Below are 22,218 nucleotides of genomic sequence, written 5' to 3'. Positions count from 1 at the left end.
CCTCTGCCTCCCGAGTGCTGGGATTAAAGTCGTGCGCCTGGCTTTGATGACTATCTTAAATGTCACCATAGAACCTTCATCCAGGGCTGGAGAGATGGCTCAGAGGTTAAGAGCACCGCCTGCTCTTTCAAAGGTCCTGAGTTCAATTCCCAGCAACCATATGGTGGCTCACAACCATCTGTAATGAGATCTGTGCCCTCTTCTGGCTTACAGGCAGAGTATTGAGAATATTGTATACATAATAAATAAATCTTTAAAAAAAAGAACCTTCATCCAGGAACTGATGGAAGCAGAAGCAGAGATCCACAGAGGAGCACTGGGCTGGGCTCCCAAAGTTCAGTTGAAGAGTAGAAGGTTGTGAATGTGAGCAAAGAAATCAAGATCATGATGGGTTCATCCACTGAAACAGTTTACCTGAGCTAATGGGAGTTCACCAACTCCAGACAGAAAAGGAACCAGCAGAGGAGCAAACTAGGCCCTCTAAATGTGGGTTACAGTTGCATGGCTGAGGCAGACTGTGGACCCACTGGCAGTGGGACCAGAATTTATCCCTACTGCTTGTACTGGCTTTTTGGAACCCATTCTCTTTTAGAGATACCTTGCTCAGCCTAGATATAGTAGGGAGGGCCTAGGTCCTTCCTCAAAGCGATGTGCCTTACCCTCTCTGAGGAGTAGATGGGGTGGAGTGGGAGGGAAGATGGAGGGAAAAGGAGTGGGGGAGGGAGCGAGAACTGGGAGTGGTATACAAAATGAAAAAGATATTTTTTTAAAAAAATAAAATACCTTAGAAACTTCCATAATACAATATAAGGTAACTAAAAAAGAAAATTAGCAGGAAGGAGAGGAATCACATCATACAACAGGGCTCACATGGGAGGTTTATTGGAAGAGGAAAGAGAAGGGACAGAAAAAGGGAGAGAGAAGGGGGAAGAGAAGGGGGAAGAGATCAGTCCCTGGGGACAAAAGTGGCAGAAGAGAAAGAGGAGGAAGTGGGGGAGAGAGAGAGAGAGATGGGAGGTGGGCAAGAACTCACTCTGTAGACCAGGCTGGCCTCAGACTCACAGAGATCCACCTGCCTCTGCCTCCCGAGTGCTGGGATTAAAGGCGTGCGCCACCACCGCCCGGCTCTTACCTTGCTTTCTACAAGTCTTGCTTCCTCAGTAGCTGACTGGCGTCTCTTGGACTTTGTCCTTCTTCTCCTGCCTGGCTTTCCTGGATTTCCTGCCTGGCTCTATCTTGCCATGCCATAGGCCAAAACAGCTTTATTTATCAACCAATAAGAGTAACACATGTTCACAGCATACAGAAAGACCATTCCACAGCACACTAACACATACTCTGATTCTGGGAATTGAACCTGGGGCTTCATGCTAGGCATGCAGCCTACCAAGTCCAACCAGGCTTCAGATTGTGTGTGTGTGTGTACCCAGGTATGTGTGGAGGATAGAGGTCCATGGCAGGTATCTTTCTCTCTCTCTCTTTTCACCTTATATTTTGAGACTGTCTCTAACTGAACCAGGAGTTTGTTGCTTGTTGTTGGCTAAACTGGCTGGCCAGGAAATCTTGTGGATCTTTCTGTCTCAGAGTGTAGATTATAGGTGCTAAATCCCCTGGTTCAGGTTTTTATTTGTTTTTGTTTTGCTTTGTTTTGTTTTTTGAGACAGGGTTTCTCTGTAGCTTTGGAGCCTGTCCTGGAACTAGCTCTTGTAGACCAGGCTGGCCTCGAACTCACAAAGATCCGCCTGCCTCTGCCTCCCGAGTGCTGGTATTACAGGCGTGCACCACCACCATCCGGCTAAAATTTTTAAATAGATATCCCTAGTCTGTAAAGAATGAACTAAAGGTATCAGGGTTTGGTGGTGCATGCCTTTAATCCCCGTACTCAGGAGGCAGAGGTGAATTTCTGTGAGTTCTTGGCCAGTCTGATCCAGGATAGCCTAGTTTATGTAGAGAGACCATGTTTCAAAACTAACAAAAAACCAAACCGAAATAAAACAAAACCCCAAAAACCAAACAAATGAACAACAACAACAAACTCCCCCAACAACAACAACAAAAACCCCCAACAACAACAAAAACAACAACCCCAAAACAAAAAGTAAATGGGCCTGGCTGGGCTTGGTGGTATATAGGCCTTTAATCAAATTGAAAGTAGAGGCAGGAGGATCTCTGTGAGTTCCAGGGTAGCCTGGTCTATGTAGCAAACTACAGGCTACATAGTGTAACCCTGTCTCAAAATAACAACAACAACAACAACAACACCTCATAAATCATTTTGTTTTTATTTCCAGCACTCTGGAGGCAGAGACAGATGAGTCTCTGTGAGTTCGAGGCCAGCTTGGTCTACATAGCCAATTTCAAGGCTACACAGAGAAATCTTGTCTCATAAAACAGAACAAAAACAAACAAAAAGGATGTGATTGAAAACAATCACAAAAAAACCCAATGTGTTTATTGTTGTGGGGAAAAAAATATCTAAGAACTTAGGAGAATAAAAATTCCTTACAATTCAACCACTCCAAGACAATTATTTGTTCCTGTGTTTTCTACGGCAGTTATTTAAAAAATTTAAAATACAGCAGGGTGGTGGTGGTGCAGGTTTTTAATCTTAACAATTGGGAGGCAGAAGCAGACAATCTCTGGGAGTTTGAGGCCAGCCTGGTCTACAGAGTGTATTCCAGGATAACCAGAGCTACACAGAGAAACCCTGTCTCAAATACCAAAAAAAAAAAAAAAAAAAAAAAAATTTTAAAGTATTATCTATTATTTACATTTTTATGTGTATGGGTATTTTTGTCTGCATGTATGTGTACCAGGTGCATTTAGCGTCCACGGAGGCCAGAAGAGGGCATTAGATTTGGGATTACAGATGGCTCTGAGTCCCCATGTGAGTGCTGGCAATCGAACCCGCGTCCTTTACAAGAGTAGCCAGGGTTCTTAACTTCTGAACCAGCCCTCTAGGTCTCCAGCCCCGTTTATTACTATTATTGTGCGTGTAGAGGGGCGTGTTCTCTTGGACAGGGTGTGTAGTTTTGAGGACAACTCTGTGGACTCGCTCTTCTTCCACATAGTAGGTATCAGAGATTGAACTCAGGTCCTCAGCATAGCGTGGCAAACGCCTTTACCATTCCGAGGCATCCGAAGGCCTTTCCACCATTTTTTGTTGTTATTGTTTTGGTCCCAAAAGTACGCATACTTCTAATTTTTCCCTCAACCTTGCACACACTTTCAGGTTTCATTTCTTCCCGAAATTTGACTATGTAGTATTCTAATTTAATAGAGCCCCACCCATTTAAATTCATCATTCAAAACCACGCCCCCGAACGCCGACGGCGTTGTGGGAAAGCTTCCTTGGAACGGAAGTGACGTAAGTGCATGCGCGTGACGGTAAGGCGAGCGCCGAAAAGGCCGGTGCGGTCGGAGGATCGCACTCGCTTCCGGAAGTGGCTGCTTCCTCAGCATGCTGGCCGAGCTCGGTTTCATCGGGACCATCGGCGAAGATGACGAGGTGCCGGTGGAGCCCGAGTCGGACTCCGGGGACGACGAGGAGGAGGTGGGAGCCGGCGGACGGATTGGCGGGGGAGGGAGCCGTGGGCGGGAGCGGCCGGAAAGGAGCTGCGGGCGCCAGGCCGTCCTCAGCGTGCTAGGGTGTCCCCAAGCAGGCTGTTTGACCCAGGCTGTGCAGAGGCGACCTCGCCCCCGAAGTCAGTCTTGCTTCCTGCTCACTCGAGGACGTTGTGTACCCATCTGTCCATCCAGCCTCCCAGGCGGCAGTCGTGGCATTGGGCGGTGGGGATGTAGTCTTGAGCGAGTGGCGAGAAAACAAAACTACGTGCCTCACGCTGTCATCTGCCTGCCTGACATGGCCCTTCGGATGGTCCACGGCCTCTGCGGTCGACTTCCGAGAAAGCAACACTCTAAGGCTCCAGTCTTTGCCCCTCACGGTGGAGCGGTGAGGTCGTTTTTGACTGCGTGCCCTCCGACCACACCTGGCCACCTGCAGCCCTCTCTTCGTTTGCAGTTGGTCAATGTCCCCTTCTAGTCCTCTCTTCACCTGGCAGTAGAGTGGGCTTCCCAGGACGTGGTCCCTTTGGACCTGCCCCTTCCTACCAACCCTACAGCTGCTTCCTCCCGTGGCTTTCAGAGTAGGTCAGGCTCTGTCCTTTCTGCCATTGGACGCACACAGCCCTCTTCACGACAGTCCACTCTGCATGTCCCCCTCCCTGTGTGTGTGTGTCCATGCTTGAAGGTGCAGTGTGTGTGTGTGTGTATGGGGGGGGGGGTACGGACACTGTTTGCAGGTCAAGGCAGAGTGTCATTCCTCAGGAGCTGTCCACCTCGTTTCTACAGACGCTTCTCTTCCTGGAACCTAGAGCACTAGTTAAGCTAGGCTAGACTACTGACTGTCCACCGACAGGTGTGTTAAAAACCTTCCAGGACAGTTGTAAGCTGGACACTTCCTTATCGTCTGCCCGTGTTTGCCTTATGTTGCTTTTTTATCCTGCGTGTTGATTTGAACCCAGGGCCTCATACACGCTAGGCAGGCTCTCCGTGCTGATCTGGGCTCCCAGCTGTGGGTTTCTCCTGGTAGGTCTCCTCCCTTCCCTCTTCCTGTTCTGTTCCTCCATCTCAGCCTGTTACTTTGCCCTCTCTTTGCAGGGGCCCATTGTGCTGGGCCGCAAGCAGAAAGCCCTTCAGAAGAGCCGTAGTGCTGATTTCAACCCTGACTTCGTTTTCACTGAGAAGGAGGGCATGTATGACGGCAGCTGGGCCCTGGCTGATGTCATGAGCCAGCTCAAGAAGAAGGTGAGACTGACGGAGATGCGTTTTGGGTGATGGACAGTAAGTGGGTATGAGGACAGACCCTTATCTCACAGCCTTACCTTTATTTTCTCTTAAGCAGCTTTTGGAACCCTTTGAAAATGGGTTGTGTAGGTTTGATGGGGTAGGGAGAGGAGGCTCCAAGTACCCCACACACAGTTCTCATGAATTGCCAATAGTGGAGAGCACTGTAAAGTGGTCTTATTGTAGTTAATAGTCAGAAATATATTAGTTTGTCTCCAGATGGCATTTAGAATATCAGAGATAGCTTACTCTGTTTGATGACAGGGTGAGGGCACTTTTAACCTGCTGGCCTAACTCTGATCCCTGGAACCCACGTGGAGAACTGAGTTCCACTGTTTGTTGACCTCCACATGCTCTATGGCTATTGTTTGCCACACCTGCTTCAATAAATAACTGAGCTTATTTTTTCTGTATTAAATGCCCATACCTGCGAATGCGAATTACAGCACATGCTGTAATCTTAGCACAAGAAGTTGAAGTTTGTATGTAAGCGCACTCCATGCATGCAGTGCCTGTCGAGTCTAGAAAGGGTGTCAGATCCCCTAGAACTGTAGTTATATATTTGTGAGCTGCCCTGTGGGTGCTGGAATAGAACCCCGGTCCTCCAGAAGGGCAGCAGTATTCTTTACTGAGCTGAACTATCTCTGACACTAGGATTGATTTTATTTTTGTGCGTATATGGGTTCCCACGGAGGCTCAAACAGGGAGCTGGATCCCTTGAAGCTGGAGTGGGCTGCCCAATATGGTTGTTGGAAATGGAATTCAAGCCCTATAATTTGAGTAGCAAGTGATCTTAACTGCTGAGATATCTCTCCAGCCTCTAAAATAGTCTTTAAAAAATGTGTTTGTATTGGTTCTTAGTAATCCAGCTTTTTTTCCTTATTAAGTAATTATTTATTTATTTATTTTTGTCTTTCGGGGCAAGGATTCTCTGTGTAGCCTTGGTTGTTGTGGAACTCACTTTGTAGGCCTGGCTGGTCTTAAACTCATGGAAATCCTCCTGCCTCTGCCTCCTGAGTGCTGGAATAAAAGGCGTATGCCTTGTTATTTTTTAATAAAGTATTTGATACCTTTTTTAAATTTAATGTTCATGTGCACATGTACTGTGTTTGGATCAAACCTCCTCTTTTAGTTATCAATAGTGTGCATATTGATTAAATTTTCCAAAATTAGATAAGCCTTAGGATTGTCTAGTAGGGTGAGACTATATAGGCCAGATTGGCCTGAAACTCACTATGTAGCCAAGGCTGGCTTTGACTTCATGACCTCTTGCTTTGGTATCCAAAGTGATAGATTACAGATGTGAGCCACCGTGCATACCTAGCTCGAACAGTCAGATAGCCCTTTTTAGTTTTTTGAGACAAGGTTTCTCTGTGTAGTCCTAACTGTCCTGGAACTCGCACTGTAGACCAGGCTGGCCTTGAACTCATAGAGATCCACCTGCCTCTGCCTTCTAAGTGTTGGGATTAAAGGTGTACACCACCACCGCCCGGCCAGACAAGCCCTTTCTATCCTAACATTTGAGGCCTGGCCCTGTGACATACTCGTCGGTGTCCTTTTACATATAGGTTTTCTTTTTCCTGTCTTGATTTTATCTGCAGAGGGCAGCCACCACCCTAGATGAGAAGATTGAGAAAGTACGGAAGAAAAGGAAAGCAGAGGTGAGAGTGAAACCCGGCTGGAGGTGGGCTGTGTCTTTGGCCTCACTGAGAGTGGTGGGTGGCAGGGACAGTCTGGGTGTGTATTACTCTTCGTTGCCCAGCCGCACAGTCTGTTCTGGCTATTGAGCTCAGTATGGCTTCTCTTAGGTTCTGAATTTCCTGTAAAGTAGTCACCCCTACTTTATTTTTCCACAGGAAAAGGAAGCCAAGTCTGGGAAGGTGGAGGAGAAAGAAGGCAGGGCGAGCAGTGACCCAAAGGGGCAGGAGGATCTGGGAGGGAATGAGGCAGACTCCAAGGACGAAGACTCTGAGACCGACTACTCCTCTGGGGATGAGGAGGTCCTCACCAAAGCAGGTAGGCTGATGTTGAGCGTTGGAAACAGGCAGGAAATGGAGCATGGCCCATGGCTCTGTGGGAGCTCTACCGTCTCCCCACAGTGCCGGATGCCCCACTGTTGGTTCTCTTTTCACTTGACACTGTCCGGTGCTTATCCTTTGCAGGCAGCTGCTCCTTTCCTTACCCTCAGCTCCGTGCAGTGCCCGTTCTCCTACAACTCACCTGCTTAGGGTGACTCAGGTGCACTGGGTCCAGCCATGTATTGGGGGTCATTGAGCATTTTGGTAGAACTCACTAACATGTCAGCGTTGTGTTGAGAGCCTACACTGTACTGGCCAGGCTGGGGTCTTGTCTATTACAATGGAGTAGTTTTGCTACGTGAACACATGGTGTCCTTATCTGTGAAAGGAGGATAGGAGATCAGCACTGAGGCCATGGGAAGTAGAGGTCGGTGCTAGGTACGAAGGGCCATGCTCATCGCTGTGTTTTTCCTGCAGACACACTCAAAGTGAAGGAGAAGAAGAAGAAGAAAAAGGGCCAGGTGAGCCTGGGTGTGAGGTTGTTGGGCAGTTCGCTTTCCTAGCCTTAAAGGACATGCAGGCTCGGGTGGCTTTTCTAAGTTCTCTTCTGCTGTCTGATCTGGTGCAGGAAGCAGGAGGATTCTTTGAAGATGCATCTGAGTATGACAAAAGCCTCACCTTCCAGGACATGAATCTGTCCCGGCCCCTCCTGAAGGTAGTAGCTTTGGCAATGGGGGTTAGTTCTTTTTTGATTGATTTAATTCTGTGTGCATGATGGGCTTATGTGAAATATCTGCATGTGTGTGCGCTGGTGCCTGTGGAAGTAAGGAGGTTCACTGGAATCCCTGAAGCTGGAGTTACTAGTGATTGTGAGCTGCTGTGGGTGCTGGCAACCAACTTTAGATCTTCTACAAGAGCAGCAAGTGCTCTTAACTGCTGAGCATACATTTTAGATGCCCATTCATTTTGGACAGGGTTTCATAGTCCAGGCTTGCTATGAACTTACTGTGTAGCCAAGGTGGGCTTTGTACTCTTGATCCTCCTGCCTTCATCTCCCAAGGACTGGGATGCACAACCAGCTCATAATTATGGGTTGGTTCTTGCAGTAGTCCCCACGTATGGTCCTCGTGTTCCTCTTTGACTTGGCTCCGCTGCAGAGAGCCCTCTGGCACATATCCCGCCAGCTCTCAGGGCCTTTCACTTGTGATAAAAGCCCAGGTCCTCATGCTGACGTTCAGACTTGTTTCTCTTCTGATCCCCTTGAGGACAGTTGTAGCGCTCTTCTCGTTTGCACTTCCTGTTCCCTCTGTTTGGAAGACTCTTCCTCCAGAAGTCTTTTGGGGTGTTCAGTTACCCCATCGGGGTCAGTGAATCACTGCCTGACATCCCTGTTGTGACTTGCACTTCTTCCTGCTTGTCTCCAGCTCCTATGTGACTGCTTTTATTAGTCACTGTAGAATGGGTGTTTTGGTTTTGGTCTGTTTCTTTTTGCTGGTTCCCAAAAAAAGGCTTTTCTTTCTGTCTCCTGCTGTCCTGAGTGCAGCTGGTGCCTTAGGCTCTGGAGGGAAGGTATCCAGGAAGTTGTGCCCCTTGCTGTTTGCTGTGACTCCCTCCCTTTCCACCTACCCTGTCTGACTAACTTTTCTCCTCAGGCCATTACAGCCATGGGCTTCAAGCAGCCGACCCCGATCCAGAAGGCGTGCATCCCTGTGGGTCTGCTGGGAAAAGACATCTGTGCCTGTGCGGCCACCGGGACAGGTGACAGGGTAGGCGGGGCAGGAGGCCAGAACACATTGGCTTTTTAAAGATTTATTCTATTTTAAACATGAGTGTTTTGCTTGCATGTATGCATATGAACTTTGTGTGCAGGCATGTGGAGGCCAGAAGAGGGTGTTGTATGCCCTGTAACTGGAGTAGTAGATTGTAAACCGCCATGTGGATGCTGGGAACCCAACCCAAGAGTAGCAAGTCCTAACCACTGAGCCATCTCCTTCCTTTGCTTGCCTTTTTGAACTATACAAAAAGTTTATAAAGCCAAATATGGTGGTGGGCTATATAGAAAGACTATGTTTTTTTTGTTTTTTTTTTTTTTTTTTGGTTTTTCGAGACAAGGTTTCCCTGTAGTTTTTAGAGCCTGTCCTGGAGCTAGCTTTTGTAGACCAGGCTGGCCTCGAACTCAGAGATCTGCCTGCCTCTGCCTCCCGAGTGCTGGGATTAAAGGCGTGTGCCACCACTGCCCGGCCCTAGAAAGACTATCTTAAGAAGAAAAAAAATCTGGCTGGTGTGGTGGTGGTGCACCCCTTCAGTCCCATCACTCGGGAGGCAGAGATAGGAGGATCTCCGAGTTTGAGGGCAGCTACACGGGGAAAGCCTGTTCTGAAAAACAAAAACAAACAAACAAAAAAACAGAAAAAAGTCCCTGGAAATCTGTACTCAGTTGGTGATTTGGTGGGGTGTTTTTTGGTAGGGGGACGACACAGGATTTTTCTGTGTAACAGTTCTGACCGTCCTAGAACTCACTCTGTAGACTGCCCTCACTGCCCACCTGGCTATACCACCACTGCCTGGTGATTTTTGTGTGTGTGGGGGGGGTGCGGGGGTTTGAGACAGGGTTTCTCTGTGTAACAGTCCTAGCTGTCCTGGAACTAGCTCTTGTAGACCAGGCTGGCCCTTGAACTCACAAAGATTCACCTGCCTCTGCCTCCCAAGTGCTGGGATTAAAGGTGTGCGCCACCACCGCCTGGCTTCTGCCTGGTGACTTTTGTTAAAATTATTTTATTTTTAGCTGGTGTGGTGAAGCACGTCTCTAATTCCAACATTTGGAAGGCAGAGGCAGGTGGATCTCTGATTTGGAGCCCAGCCTGGTCCACAAAGCAAATTCCAGGACAGCCAGAGCTGTTATACAGAGGAACCCTGTCTCAAAAAAAAAAAAAAAAAAAAGGAAAAATTTATTTTATTTTGAATTATGTGTATGTCTGTAGGTATGTGTTCATGTGGGTGCAGGTGCCCACAGAGTCCAGAAGAGAATGACAGGTCCCCTGAAGCCAGACTTAGCAGCAGTTGGGAGCTGCTGGCATGGGTGCTGGGAACTGCGCTCCTCCTCCAGAAGAACAACATTCACTTTTAACCATGAGATCAGCCCCTCAACTGGAGACCTTAACAGCCTTTAAAGCTATGGGGATGCCAGTTTGTCTTCCCATGCTCTTGCTGTAGAATGTTGAACTTTGGGACTGGGGAGGCGGCTCAGAATTGAAGAGCACTGGCTACTTTTGCAGACAACCAAAGTTTGGTTCCCAGTACCCATTTGGCAGCTTAACAACCACCTATGACTACAGTGCCAGGGGATCAGACACCTGATCTCTACTGGCCTCCATGGGTACCAGGCACATACATACAGGCAAAATTCTCATACACATATAAAATGTAAAAACAAGTAAGTGTTGGGGTTGGTGAGAGAACTTAGTGGTTAAGAACAGGGGCTATTCTTCCAGGGGACCGGGTTCAATTCTCAACCCCCACATGGCAGTTTATAGCTGTCTCTGATTCCAATTCCAGAGGATTCCGTGCCCGTTTGGTCTCATGGCACACATGTGGCATGCATTCACAGGCATATACGTATATGTAGATAAACAAATCTCTAATAAATATCTAAGTCTCTCAGAACGTCAAGCCTTGTTTCTGGCCTCCACTGGTGTTGGGATGGAGGCAGGGTGACAGTGGGTCCTTTGGAGAGCAACTAGCCTGGTAATAGCTGAGCCAGCTCTCCAGCCCAGTTACTCTTCATGTCCTTCTCTTAAGTTTACATTGATACTGTTTGGCATCAGGAAAACACTTGCATGCATAAGGCATGTTCCCATAGGCAGAGATGTGGGTTCCTGTATTCAGGTGGAACCAAAGCATGTAAGGTGCTGAACCTGCTCTCTGCTCTCCTGCTGTCCTCCCTCTAGGCAAAACTGCAGCCTTTGCATTGCCTGTCTTGGAGCGTCTGATCTACAAGCCCCGCCAGGCTGCGGTCACTCGAGTGCTGGTGCTGGTCCCTACCAGAGAGCTGGGCATCCAGGTACACTCAGTCACCAAGCAGCTGGCCCAGTTCTGCAGCATCACTACCTGCCTGGCTGTGGGTAAGTGAGGGCCACTGCAAGACACAATGTGATGCATGGAGACTGGGCTGTGTTTCACATACACACACACACACCCAGTGTCAGGAAAAGACCCTTTTGTTGATTGGATCCACCTAAAAATCAGTTGACATTTTCATAGTGGATAGAGGCAGGGGAAAACATTTCATTAAGACTTAACTCTTTTTGTTTTGTTTTGTTTTATATTTTTAAGGTAAGGTTTCACTCTGTAGCTCAGGTTGGCTTAGAACTGTGTAGCTCAGGTTGGCCTCAAACATAGCAGCCCTCCTGCCTAACCTTCCTGCTACTAGTGAGATTCCAGGTATGAGCCACCACACTCAGCAGGACTTAACCTCTATAGTTTGTGGAGCTGGAGACAGAGTCCAGGGCCTTTCGCATAATACTGCATCACTGAACTGTAGAGTTGGTCTGGTGGTTCAGAATACTGAGTTTCAGTTCCCTGCCTCCACGTGGTAACTCAGAGCTGTCTGTAACTTAAGTTCCAAGGGATCTGACATTTTCTTCTGACCTCTGAGGGCATCAGTACCAGGCATGCACATGGTACATGTAACACATACAGGCAAAAGACTCATGCGTATAATATAGTGAAACAGACCTTTGAAAAAGCCTGGTGTGTAGTGCACACCTTTAATCCCAGCACTCAGGAGGGAAAGGCAGGTAGATCTCTGTGAGTTGGAGGCCAGTCTGGTCTACAGAGGGAATTCCCCGGACAGCTGCACAGTGAGACCGTGTCCACAAACCCAAAGAAGACTTAACCTTGAGAAATAAAATTCAGCATTGGGGATAGAGGTCCTCGGTAGAAGGCTTGTGTAGTTTCTACCAGTCTCTGGGATCCATTTCTAACACACAAACAGTATTATTTTCCATAAAATATGGTATTTCTCATACTTGGGAGGATGAGGTAGAGTCATTGCCAGCCTGGGCTACAGAGTGAGACTCTGTCTCAAACCAAAAAAATAAAGAATGATGAGGCTTCAGACTTTCTTGTTACTGAACCTCATTGTGAGTAATAGTGATTTGGGAGGACGTTCCCTGGTGAGGGCCCAACGCTATCCCAGTGTTATCTAGTCTCAGACTGTCTTATTCCCTGTGTGTGCTGGACATTTGGCCTGAGCCCCAGCAGGTGACACCGATGACTGACTGCCCAGGCCGTCCACTGGGGTCTGCTCTCTGCAGGTGGCCTGGATGTGAAGTCTCAGGAAGCTGCTCTCCGGGCAGCACCAGACATCCTCATTGCCACACCTGGCCGGCTCATCGACCACCTTCACAACTGCCCCTCCTTCCACCTGAGCAGCATTGAGGTGCTCATCCTGGATGAGGCTGACAGGTGGGCCCCTGCACTGTCACCCTGTGGTGCTCTAAGGCTCTTGGTCACTGACATGTAACACCATTTAACCGTCCACACTGGATCTCTGTCCAGTTTAGGTCAGGTTTCCATGCGTATGCATGTGTGCTATCTCCCCACCCCTTCCTCCTTTCCCCCCCTCTCTGGAGTGAGCTGCTTAAGAGGTAGGAGAGGTCTTTCAGGTAGTGCTGCATGCCTTTAATCCCAGCACTTGGGATGCTGAGGCAGGAAGATTGTCAAGAGTTTGAGCTAAGCTCAGGATACACAGTAAGTTCCAGACCAGCCTGGACACAGAGTGAGACCTTGTCTCAAAAAAAGGTTAAATAATGTGAGCTCTACCATTTCCCAATGTTGGAGAATGGGACTGAGATTCTTGGAACAAATCTTTTTCTTGTCTGTGCCTGGGAATAAGAATGGCATCCATGGGGGCTGGAAAGATGGCTCAGAGGTTAAGAGCATTGCCTGCTCTTCCAAAGGTCCTGAGTTCAATTCCCAGCAACCACATGGTGGCTCACAACCATCTGTAATGGGGTCTGGTGCCCTCTTCTGGCCTGCAGGCATACACACAGACAGAATACTGTATACATAATAGATAAATAAATAAATATTAAAAAAAAAAAGAATGGCATCCATGAGGACACTACAGGGAGTAATGCAAGCAAGCCAGTATAGCTTCCGCAGGCCATCTCCGTGGCCACTCCCTCCATGCTTCCGCCCCTTCACACCTCCAGCTTCTCTCTTGCTCCTTTGCTTGCTGACTCCTACATGTCCCAGTTGGACCAGTGATGGAGGTCAGTTGGGCAGATGGTTCACCCTCACTGTGAATCCTGGAAGAACTGAGCCGCGCCTTACATGTGCCTCTCCTCAGCTCAGCTGAAGGCAGTCCAGTCCTCCCAGCTGTTGAGTTCTGTGTGTTTCACATCTGTGGTACACCCATTGGGAAATCCTTAGCACCCACCATGGGGCTCTTCACAAAGCACTATCTTTAACCTGCTTCAAGCTTCTCTAAGTTCTTACCCAGCAGTCCTGTCCCGAGAATGGCTCATCAGTGGAGTCACTGGGACACAACCAGACAAATGCAGAGAGCAAGGCTGAGGGGATATTCTGGATGGAGACCAAAGATGTGTGATCACCAACTGCAACACAGAAGTATTTGGGGAACAGTGAAGGAGATTCGGTCTTGCCCAGACACTCACATGTTTGACACTTTGGTTATGTAGGAGCAGGTTAATCAGTAGTATATGCTGGGACATTTGGGATAAGTGATCCTGACCTCAGTAACTTGCAGAATAGGAGGGTGGAGGTAGCAATGACAGGGTAAACATGAGTCCGGATGCACCCTTGGCCTGTGTGATGCCGGGACCCTCATTTTGACATACGAGCTGATCTAAAGCCCATCTGTCCCCTCTTCCAGAATGCTGGATGAATATTTTGAGGAGCAGATGAAGGAGATCATTCGAATGTGTTCCCACCACCGCCAGACCTTGCTCTTCTCGGCCACCATGACAGAGGAGGTGGGTGTACCTAGTGGCGTGCAGGGGATCCCAGCTGGGCAAGCCCTTTTCCCTGTTCTCCCACCTCTCCCAGCTGTGCAGCTCTGACCCTGTGCTTGGCAGGTGAAAGATCTGGCTTCGGTCTCCTTAAAGAACCCTGTGCGGATATTTGTGAACAGCAACACAGACGTAGCTCCCTTTCTTCGGCAAGAGTTCATACGGATCCGGCCTAACAGGGAAGGGGACCGGGAAGCCATTGTGGCAGGTAAGGGCCCAGGGTAGGACTGAGCGGTGGCCGTCTGCACTCACGCTCTTCTCCACCTCCATCCATTCTCCCCGCTCAAACAGCAGCATCGCCTGCCACCCGGCCTGCTGCCGCCCATTTCCCCCACTCCATGATATTCACCACACTTGGGAGTTGGCGTCTCTGTCTTTGTCTTGGCTTGTGCAGTCTGCCCTGTGCTGGCTCACTCTTCTCCCTTCAGCTCTACTGATGAGAACGTTCACCGACCACGTGATGCTCTTCACTCAGACTAAGAAGCAAGCCCACCGCATGCACATTCTGCTGGGGCTGCTGGGGCTGCAGGTGGGCGAGCTCCACGGCAACTTGTCACAGACACAGCGACTGGAGGCCCTCCGGTAATACTCGGTGCTGCTCTCGTGGGAAGGCCTGGGGGAGCTCATTATCAAGGGAATTGGACCCTGGGGGTTGTGGCAGGGATAAAAACAGTACAGTGCCCACTTTAACAGGTGACTAGTGCTCACCACCACACCTGTGGTCCCAGCTTCTTGGGAGACTGAGGTGGGAATCAGTGTCTCAATACACTTAGGTTCAGTCCGCACACTGTAAGGTTGCATGTGATTAGAACTCACCTGGCCTTTGAGCAGGGCACCTTCCGTGCTCTCCTGGGTATCTACAGCAGGAAACGCGTTGTCTATGTGGCTTCCTCAGAGACACTCACCTGTCAGTCAATTCCAACTCACACTCGGGCAACAGTCACTTCGTGAGCTTCAGCGCTCCAGCACAGTTTCCAGTTTGTCGCCGAGTCCTCATAGAGCAGAGGAGAGCTCCCAAGAAGAGGGCCCTTCAGAACACCCCTCATTCCTGACTCTGTGTGTGTGTGTGTGTGTGTGTGTGTGTGTGTGTGAAGTGAGGAAGCTCCGCCCACTGAGGCGTTGGCCTCTGCTCTGTGCTGTAGTCCACATAGACTGTTCCCAGTCTTGAGTGTGACAGAATTGCTGCCATTTAACTGTGTGCCCACGGGCTGGGGTGTGGCTCTGTTAGAAGGCTTGCTCAAATCCCAGTGTTACATTCCCAGCTTCTCTTCCTTGTTCTGTCCACACCATAAATTAAAATATGAGTCGCACACTGCTGCTTGGACTCTACGAGGATTTAATGGTAATTTTATTTTACTTGTTTTTTTTTTTTTTTTTTTTTGGTTTTTCAAAACAGTGTTTTTTTGTGTAGCTCTGACTGTCCTAGAGCTCACTATGTAGACCAGGCTGGCCTCAAACCTGGAGCTCCACCTGCCTCTTCCTGAGTGTTGGGATTAAAGGCGTGCGCCACCACCGCCCAGCTCCAGCTTTATTTTTTTTATTGTATTTCTTTTTATTTATTTGTGCTTGGGTGTGTGCCATGGTGTCAGGATTACTTGCAGGAGTCAGTTCTCTCCTTCCACCATCTGGGTCCTTAGGCTTAGAAGCAGGTACTTTTACCTGCTGAGCCATCTCATGGTATTGGGCTCAAGTAGCTTATTGAATATCTCTGTGCTCTTTCTAGGCGCTTTAAGGATGAACAGATTGACATCCTGGTGGCCACAGACGTTGCTGCCCGTGGGCTTGACATTGAAGGTGTGAAAACAGTGAGTGTGACTTCTGCTGCTTACTGTTGGTGGGGGTCTTGCCTTGCTGGGCCTGCCCACCACACCTCACTATGTTTGCTCTGATCTCCAGGTGATCAACTTCACCATGCCCAACACTGTCAAACACTATGTGCACCGGGTGGGGCGAACTGCACGTGCTGGCAGGGCTGGACGCTCTGTCTCTCTGGTGGGAGAAGAGGAACGGAAGATGCTGAAGGAGATTGTGAAGGCTGCCAAGGCTCCAGTGAAGGCACGGCTCATCCCCCAAGGTGAGGAGCACAGGGTGCTGGGCACAGGCAGAGGATGATGCCAAGAGCTCTGCAGTCGGGAAGCTGAGTCCCAGCTCTGCCACCTCCTGAGTCTCCTGGACAGGCCTCCCCCACACCTTGGGTGTCAGTTTGTGTGCCAGGGAATGATGATAGATGGTAAATGTAGGGTCCAACTCATCAGAACTTTCTCAAAAGTTTAGAGAGGCCTCTGTGTTATCAACGCCCCTTTCCTGTTGGTAGGCAGGAAGGTGAGGTTGGCACTCACTCCTTTTTGTTTGTTTTGGTTTTTGAGGTAGGGTTTCTCTGTATAACAGCTCTGGCTGTCCTGGAAATCACTTTGTAGACTGCGCTGACCTCAAACTCACAGAGATCCACCTGCCTTCGTCTCCTGGGTGCTAGGATTAGTGATGTATGCCACCATGCCTGACTTTGGCTTACCTGTAGTGATGCTGCAAACTTGAGTCCGCTTGTTGGGATCAGTGAGAATAATGAAAGCTGTAATCCAGGAGCTCATCCCTGTCCGTATTGGGGCAGGGCCTTCAGTGTCTCTATTTATAGATGCCCTTTTTTTCTAGTTTCTTTTTAATTTGCTTTGAGATTTTGTTTTTATTTTACGTGTATGGGCTTTTTGCTTGCATGTATATGATGTTCTAGGAGGCCAGAGAGAATTGCAGTTACAAATGATTGTGAGCCACTTGTGGGTGTGGAAACCAGCTCAGCTCCTTGAAGAACAGCCAGTGCTCCTCCAGCCCCCTTTTTTCCCCATTTCATTTTAGGTTGTCAGTCAGGAAATAGCTCCTGGTGTGTGCTCAGTTTTAGTGCTGCTGTCCCAGTAGCCAGAAATTGAGCAGGGAACGGAGCAGCTGGTGTGAGAGTCAGTGAGTTGATAATCAGTGTGGCTGAGGGTGACAGGATGAGAGGGGCCTGTTTGGAAACGCTACTCAGAGCAGGGTGTGGAGTGATGCCCTTACTCCCAGTGCTTGGTAGCTGTAGGCAGAAGATGAGGAGTTCAAAGCTATTCTCAGCCACACAGCAATTAAGAGGCCAGTCTCAACTACATGATGCTCTCTTAAAAAACAACTGCTTAGCAAAGGCCTCTGAGCAGCTGGCTCTGAGCTAAGTCCAGGCTGACAAAGTAAGGTGACCATGAGCCAGCCCTCTGAGGACTGGCTCCCTGACTGAGCAAGGGCAGCAGCTCTGGGCAGGAATAAACTTGGTGTGTGAGTGAAGGAAGGGAAGTCAGTGGACCAGGACACAGTGAGCTCGGGTAGATGGGGCCACTATAAAACATTGGCACATTGGCAATTCATTCAAAGACGAACAGGAAGCCATGGGGGTGGTTACAGGTGGCATTGTTGTAGTTTTAATCTTTGTGTTAGTGGGTGGATGATGTGTGGGGGGGGGGGGCACATGTGTATGTCTACGTGCATTCCTAGAGTCAGTGGACAACCTCAGGTCTTGGGCTCACTTTCTACCTTATCTAAGACAGGTAGCATCTGACGACTCTGATTTTACTTCCCATCTGGCTGTAGGAGCAATTGGGATCACAGATGTGTGCTTTTGTACCTCACTTTTTATGGGTTCTGGAGATCTAAACTCGTGTCTTCATCCTCGTGTGGCGTCTCCCCAGCCCTTGTTAACTTTTTTTTTTTTTCTTTTTTCTTTTTTTGGTTTTTCGAGACAGGGTTTCTCTGAAGCTTTTTTAGAGCCTGTCCTGGAACTAGCTCTTGTAGACCAGGCTGGCCTCGAACTCACAGAGATCCGCCTGCCTCTGCCTCCCGAGTGCTGGGATTAAAGGCGTGCGCCACCACTGCCCGGCTCCCTTGTTAACTTTTGAGATGAGTTCTGGTTCTGTTGGGCTCGGCTGGCCCAGACTGCTGGGCCTAAGCAGGTCTCTCTGCTTCCTGAGTAACCAGGGATATAGGCCAGCAGCACATGGCCTCGTTCTTAGTGGGAGGTATTCAGGAAGGAAGTTCTGAGTTGGTGAGTAGGCATCTGCATTATACTCACAAGCTGCCTAGTAACCACCCTCAGTTTTATTTTTTGTTTTTGTTGTTTTGGTTTGATTTGGTTTTGGTTTTTTCGAGACAAGGTTTCTCCGTAGCTTTGGTGCCTGTCCTGGAACTAGCTATGTAGACAAGGCTGGCCTTGAACCCACAGAGATCCGCCTGCTTCTGACTCCCGAGTGCTGTGGTTAAAGACGTGTGCCGCCACCACCCAGCTTCTCAGTTTCTCAGTTTTATTCTTTATTCAATTCTTGTAAGATGTTATCCTCAAATTCCGGGACAAGATTGAGAAAATGGAGAAGGATGTGTATGCGGTGCTGCAGCTGGAGGCAGAGGAAAAAGAGATGCAGCATTCAGAGGCCCAGGTGAGGCTGGGTGGCCGTCTCCCTAGCCCTGCTGCTCAGCGATAGCTGCACTGCTCACCGGGCGAGTGGCTGCTGCAGCTCCGCGACAGTGTCCTCATGCCCACCCCACAGATAGACACAGCAAAGCGGCTCTTGGAGAAGGGGAAGGAGATGGCAGACCAGGAGCCTGAGAGGAGCTGGTTCCAGACCAAAGAAGAGAGGAAGAAGGAGAAGAGTGAGTGCTGATTGTTAGTGGGGGAATTGCTCGCCATGCAAACCTAAGGACCTGAGGCTGAGTCTCTAGAACCCGCCTCACAGCTTTCAAAATTAAAATGGCAGCATGCTTCTTTATCATCTGAGTAAAGTATAACGTGACTTTTCCCTGCTAAAGGACAGTGAGCGTTCTTCCAGTTTTTGCCATGGGGATGTCATGAGAAACTTTGAACATGTGCCCCCTAGTTCAGCAAGCTATTTGCTTTGTAGGATAAACTATTGCAGGCAAAGAACTATACATATTTCTAATTCTATGGCAATTTCAAAACTATCTCCCATATAACTGTGCCAGCAGTTTCAGAAATCCTGCCCCTCTCTGATGGGCCAGGCAGGAAGGGTGAGTGTGTTAGCCTTCTGTGGTGGAACTGGGGCTCTGATAATTGGTGGAAGTTGCTGAGTACTGGGTAAAACCTGTCTTTGTCCTTTGTAGCAGGAGTTGAGACAGTGAGCACCTTCAGTGTAACGAGGCACCTGGGGCTTAGTGAACTGGAGGTAACCAGCAGAGGAGTGTATGTGGAGGAGAGAGCAAACCTCAGCTGTCATTCTCCAAGTGTCATGTGTCAGGGGCTTTCATTGGCCTAGAAACTCAGCAGATAGGCAAGTCTGAATGGCCAGTGAGTCCTAGTCTCTGCTAACTAGTAGGATTACCAGCCTCACCCCCACGTCCCCCGAGAGGGTTTCTCTGTAGCTTTGGGGCCTGTCCTGGAACTAGGTCTTGTAGACCAGGCTGGCCTTGAACTCACAGAGATCCACCTGCCTCTGCCTCCCGAGTGCTGGGATTAAAAGTGTGCACCACCACTGCCCAGCCCCACATTTTTTTTAAAAAAAAATGGGTTCTAGGTTCCTGGGTTTACCTTTCATCTACTTGTGGATGGATCTCTATGAGTTTGAGTTTACATAGTGAGTTCCAAGCAGGCTAGGGCTACATAGACCCTTTGTCAAAAAGCCAGTTAAAAACAAACAAACAAAAACCAGTTGGTTTTAGGTATTAAATTCAGGTCTATATTCTTTTAAATTCGTATTTATTCTGTCACAGTTTCATTGTATATATTTGGATCATACCCTCCTCTCCTCTGCTGTTCCCTCTTGCTTTGAGGTCTGCTTTTGGTGGCTGCTGCATTTAATTAGGTCACTGACAAGAGCATGGAACTGGGGCAACTTGCCAGTGGCTGGTTGCACCACTGAGGAGTTGTCGGACTCCCCCTCTCAGCAACCATTAGCTCACCAGCCCCTCTTCCTGTGCCATCATTCTTACCTGGAAGATACTTTTCTACGTGGGTGTCAGTCCCCCTAGTTAGTTTTCATCTTAAGCTTTAAGGACATAATGAAACCCCACACTCTGTTTTCACTCCAGTTGCCAAGGCTCTGCAGGAGTTTGACTTGGCCTTAAGAGGAAAGAAGAAAAGAAAGAAGTTTATGAAGGATGCCAAGAAAAAGGGGGAGATGACGGTGAGTGGCCTCCCTCTGGAGTCAGGTACCATGCAGCACTGGTCTGTTGTGTGCTCATCCCTCACTCTGCCCCCAGCCAGAGGAGAGGTCCCAGTTTGAAATCCTCAAGGCACAGATGTTTGCAGAGCGGCTGGCCAAGAGGAACCGCAGAACCAAGCGAGCACGGGCAATGCCTGAGGAAGAGCCTGCAGCAGGTCCTGGTAAGAGATTCATTCTACCTGACATCCTCATCATGGCGGGAGGAGTCGGTGGGGATATGGTGGTGGCCAAGCTTTGGAGAAAGTGGGATCTATCGGTGTATATGGCCTTTCACTGGCTTTGGAATCCTCACCTAGAGCTTCAAGGGACTTAACAGCCTCCAAACCCATTTTTCTCTGTGCAGCCAAGAAGCAAAAGCAGCAGAAGAAGTCTGTGTTTGATGAAGAACTCACCAACACGAGCAAGAAAGCCCTGAAAAAGTATCGAGCTGGGTAGGGTTTTAAGTGTTCCTTAGCCCTTGGTATGCAACAAACTGAGGTATCTGCATCCGTGCCCACTTCCAGCTCTCCTAGCTAGAGCTTTATAATGCCATGAGTAGGGTGCTTCTCTGCCCCCAGGGCCTGATGTGCAGGAGCAGGAGAGGTGTTCCTTGTGAGTTCCCTGATCTAGATGATCGCAGTCTAGGCTGGGTAGGGAACACCTCTTCCTGCTGATCTTAAGCTGGTGGCTGGCTTCCAGAAATGTGTATTGTTTTGTAGAAGCCCATGGGACCTGACTCCGAGGCACTGAAACTCACATGGCTGCACCCATCCCACCTGTGCTGCCCTTTCTGTGAAGCTGAGATGGGTGACGTCACTCACATGCTCCAGTCTGCTCATCTCACATTTCATTTCTTACAGCCCTTCTTTTGAAGAGAGGAAACAGTTGGGTCTGTCTCGCCAGAGAAGAGGGAACTTCAAATCTAAGTCCAGGTAATGTTGCATTGTGGAGGGCAGAGGCCGTACCCATGGGGCTGGAGAAGCAAGCAAATGCAGAACTACTCCTCCCTTCTGGCCTTAATTTTGTTGTTTTTCTTTATAGGTATAAGAGAAAGAAGTAACCCAGTGGCATGAAGAAGTTGGTGGGACAATTTTATATCCCTTCCCTGTGGGAAGTCATCTTGTCTTGGTCTGTTTTTTTCCATTTGTAATACAGTAACAACAACAAAATCTCTTGAACAAGCTATTCGTGTATCTGGTGTTTTAAAGATGTTGGCTGAATTTCTATCTAGGAACTGTTTTCTAGTGTTTCATCCATGTCTCCTTTTTTAAATTTTGAGAGTGTCTCAACTGTGTATAGCCCAGACTAGCTTGAAACCTACTATTCAGGCCTCATACTGGGATTAAAGATATACACTGCCATGCCTGGCTGTGGATCCCTTCCTGATTAACTTTCCTGACATTTCAAATGCAAGAAGTAGTTTTGAGTTCAAATTCCCTTCCCTCAGTTTGGAAATGACCAGTTCTCCGTCTGCACATACCTTGAGCCCATGCATACTTGCCAATGTAGGGTTCTGTTTAGAAAATCAAGGCTTACACTGGATGGTGGTGGTGGTGTACACCTTTAATCCCAGTACTGCAGAGGCAGGCGGATCTCCGAGTTCGAGGCAAGCCTGGTTTACAGAGCGAGTTCTAGGACAGGCTCCAAAGCTACACAGAGAAATCCTGTCTTGAAAAACAAAACACACACACATATCAAGGCTCACCTGGTGTGGTGCTGGGCTGTGGTTCAGACCAGACTATGCCTTTGGCAGAAAGAGCCCCATGTTAAAATCCAGGTGCAGGGGACAGGTGAGAAGGCTTAGCTTAGCCAGTAAAGGCAAGACTGATGACCTGATCTCCATCCTGGGGACCCACAATAGAAGAAAACGATCTCCTTCCAACTGTCCTCTGATCTTCACACATGTAGACCACCCAACCACAAACAATAAATCAATCTGTTCTAAAGAGCAAAGTGCAGAACTATTAGTAATATCTATTGGTGTGTAGACTGAGTGAACTCATGAGACATCTGCTATATGCTGAAGGTAAGATTTGGCCCACCAGCTAAATGACCCCCACTACAAAAAATGATGCATGCTTCACCATAGACAGTATCCTACCCACAATTCTCTGGCCACCCAAGTTCCTGAAAGTTAGGCAGATAGACAAGCCACTG

At 48.7% G+C, this 22,218-nt stretch overlaps 1 protein-coding gene across 1 annotated transcript; it reads left to right on the top strand.

Moving 5' to 3' along the window:
• The first annotated feature begins 3,365 nt into the window (after positions 1-3,365).
• Positions 3,366-21,246, top strand: Ddx27 (DEAD-box helicase 27). The gene is made up of 21 exons (XM_038329260.1): positions 3,366-3,553; positions 4,660-4,806; positions 6,447-6,506; positions 6,702-6,861; positions 7,341-7,384; positions 7,492-7,578; positions 8,516-8,621; positions 10,811-10,984; positions 12,179-12,329; positions 13,762-13,861; positions 13,964-14,105; positions 14,326-14,479; positions 15,621-15,702; positions 15,794-15,971; positions 18,236-18,342; positions 18,454-18,556; positions 19,949-20,043; positions 20,120-20,243; positions 20,426-20,513; positions 20,922-20,993; positions 21,103-21,246. Exons 1-21 carry the CDS (start codon positions 3,461-3,463, stop codon positions 21,119-21,121), a joined length of 2,286 nt encoding a protein of 761 aa, XP_038185188.1. The 5' UTR covers positions 3,366-3,460; the 3' UTR covers positions 21,122-21,246.
• The last annotated feature ends 972 nt before the right edge of the window (positions 21,247-22,218 follow it).

Source organism: Arvicola amphibius, chromosome 5 (genome assembly GCF_903992535.2).
Source record: "Arvicola amphibius chromosome 5, mArvAmp1.2, whole genome shotgun sequence".
In the NCBI taxonomy this organism is placed as follows: Eukaryota; Metazoa; Chordata; class Mammalia; order Rodentia; family Cricetidae; genus Arvicola; species Arvicola amphibius.
Note: the sequence above shows the minus strand (reverse complement) of the source record. Positions and strands in the feature narration are given on the sequence as shown.

Excerpts from the sequence above, each read along its gene's own strand:
- Ddx27 (XM_038329260.1), top strand. The coding sequence starts at position 3,461 with ATGCTGGCCGAGCTCGGTTTCATCGGGACCATCGGCGAAGATGACGAG. Across the intron at positions 15,972-18,235 it reads GGCACGGCTCATCCCCCAAG|ATGTTATCCTCAAATTCCGG; the intron begins GTGAGGAGCACA and ends AATTCTTGTAAG. Across the intron at positions 20,244-20,425 it reads AGAGCCTGCAGCAGGTCCTG|CCAAGAAGCAAAAGCAGCAG; the intron begins GTAAGAGATTCA and ends TTCTCTGTGCAG.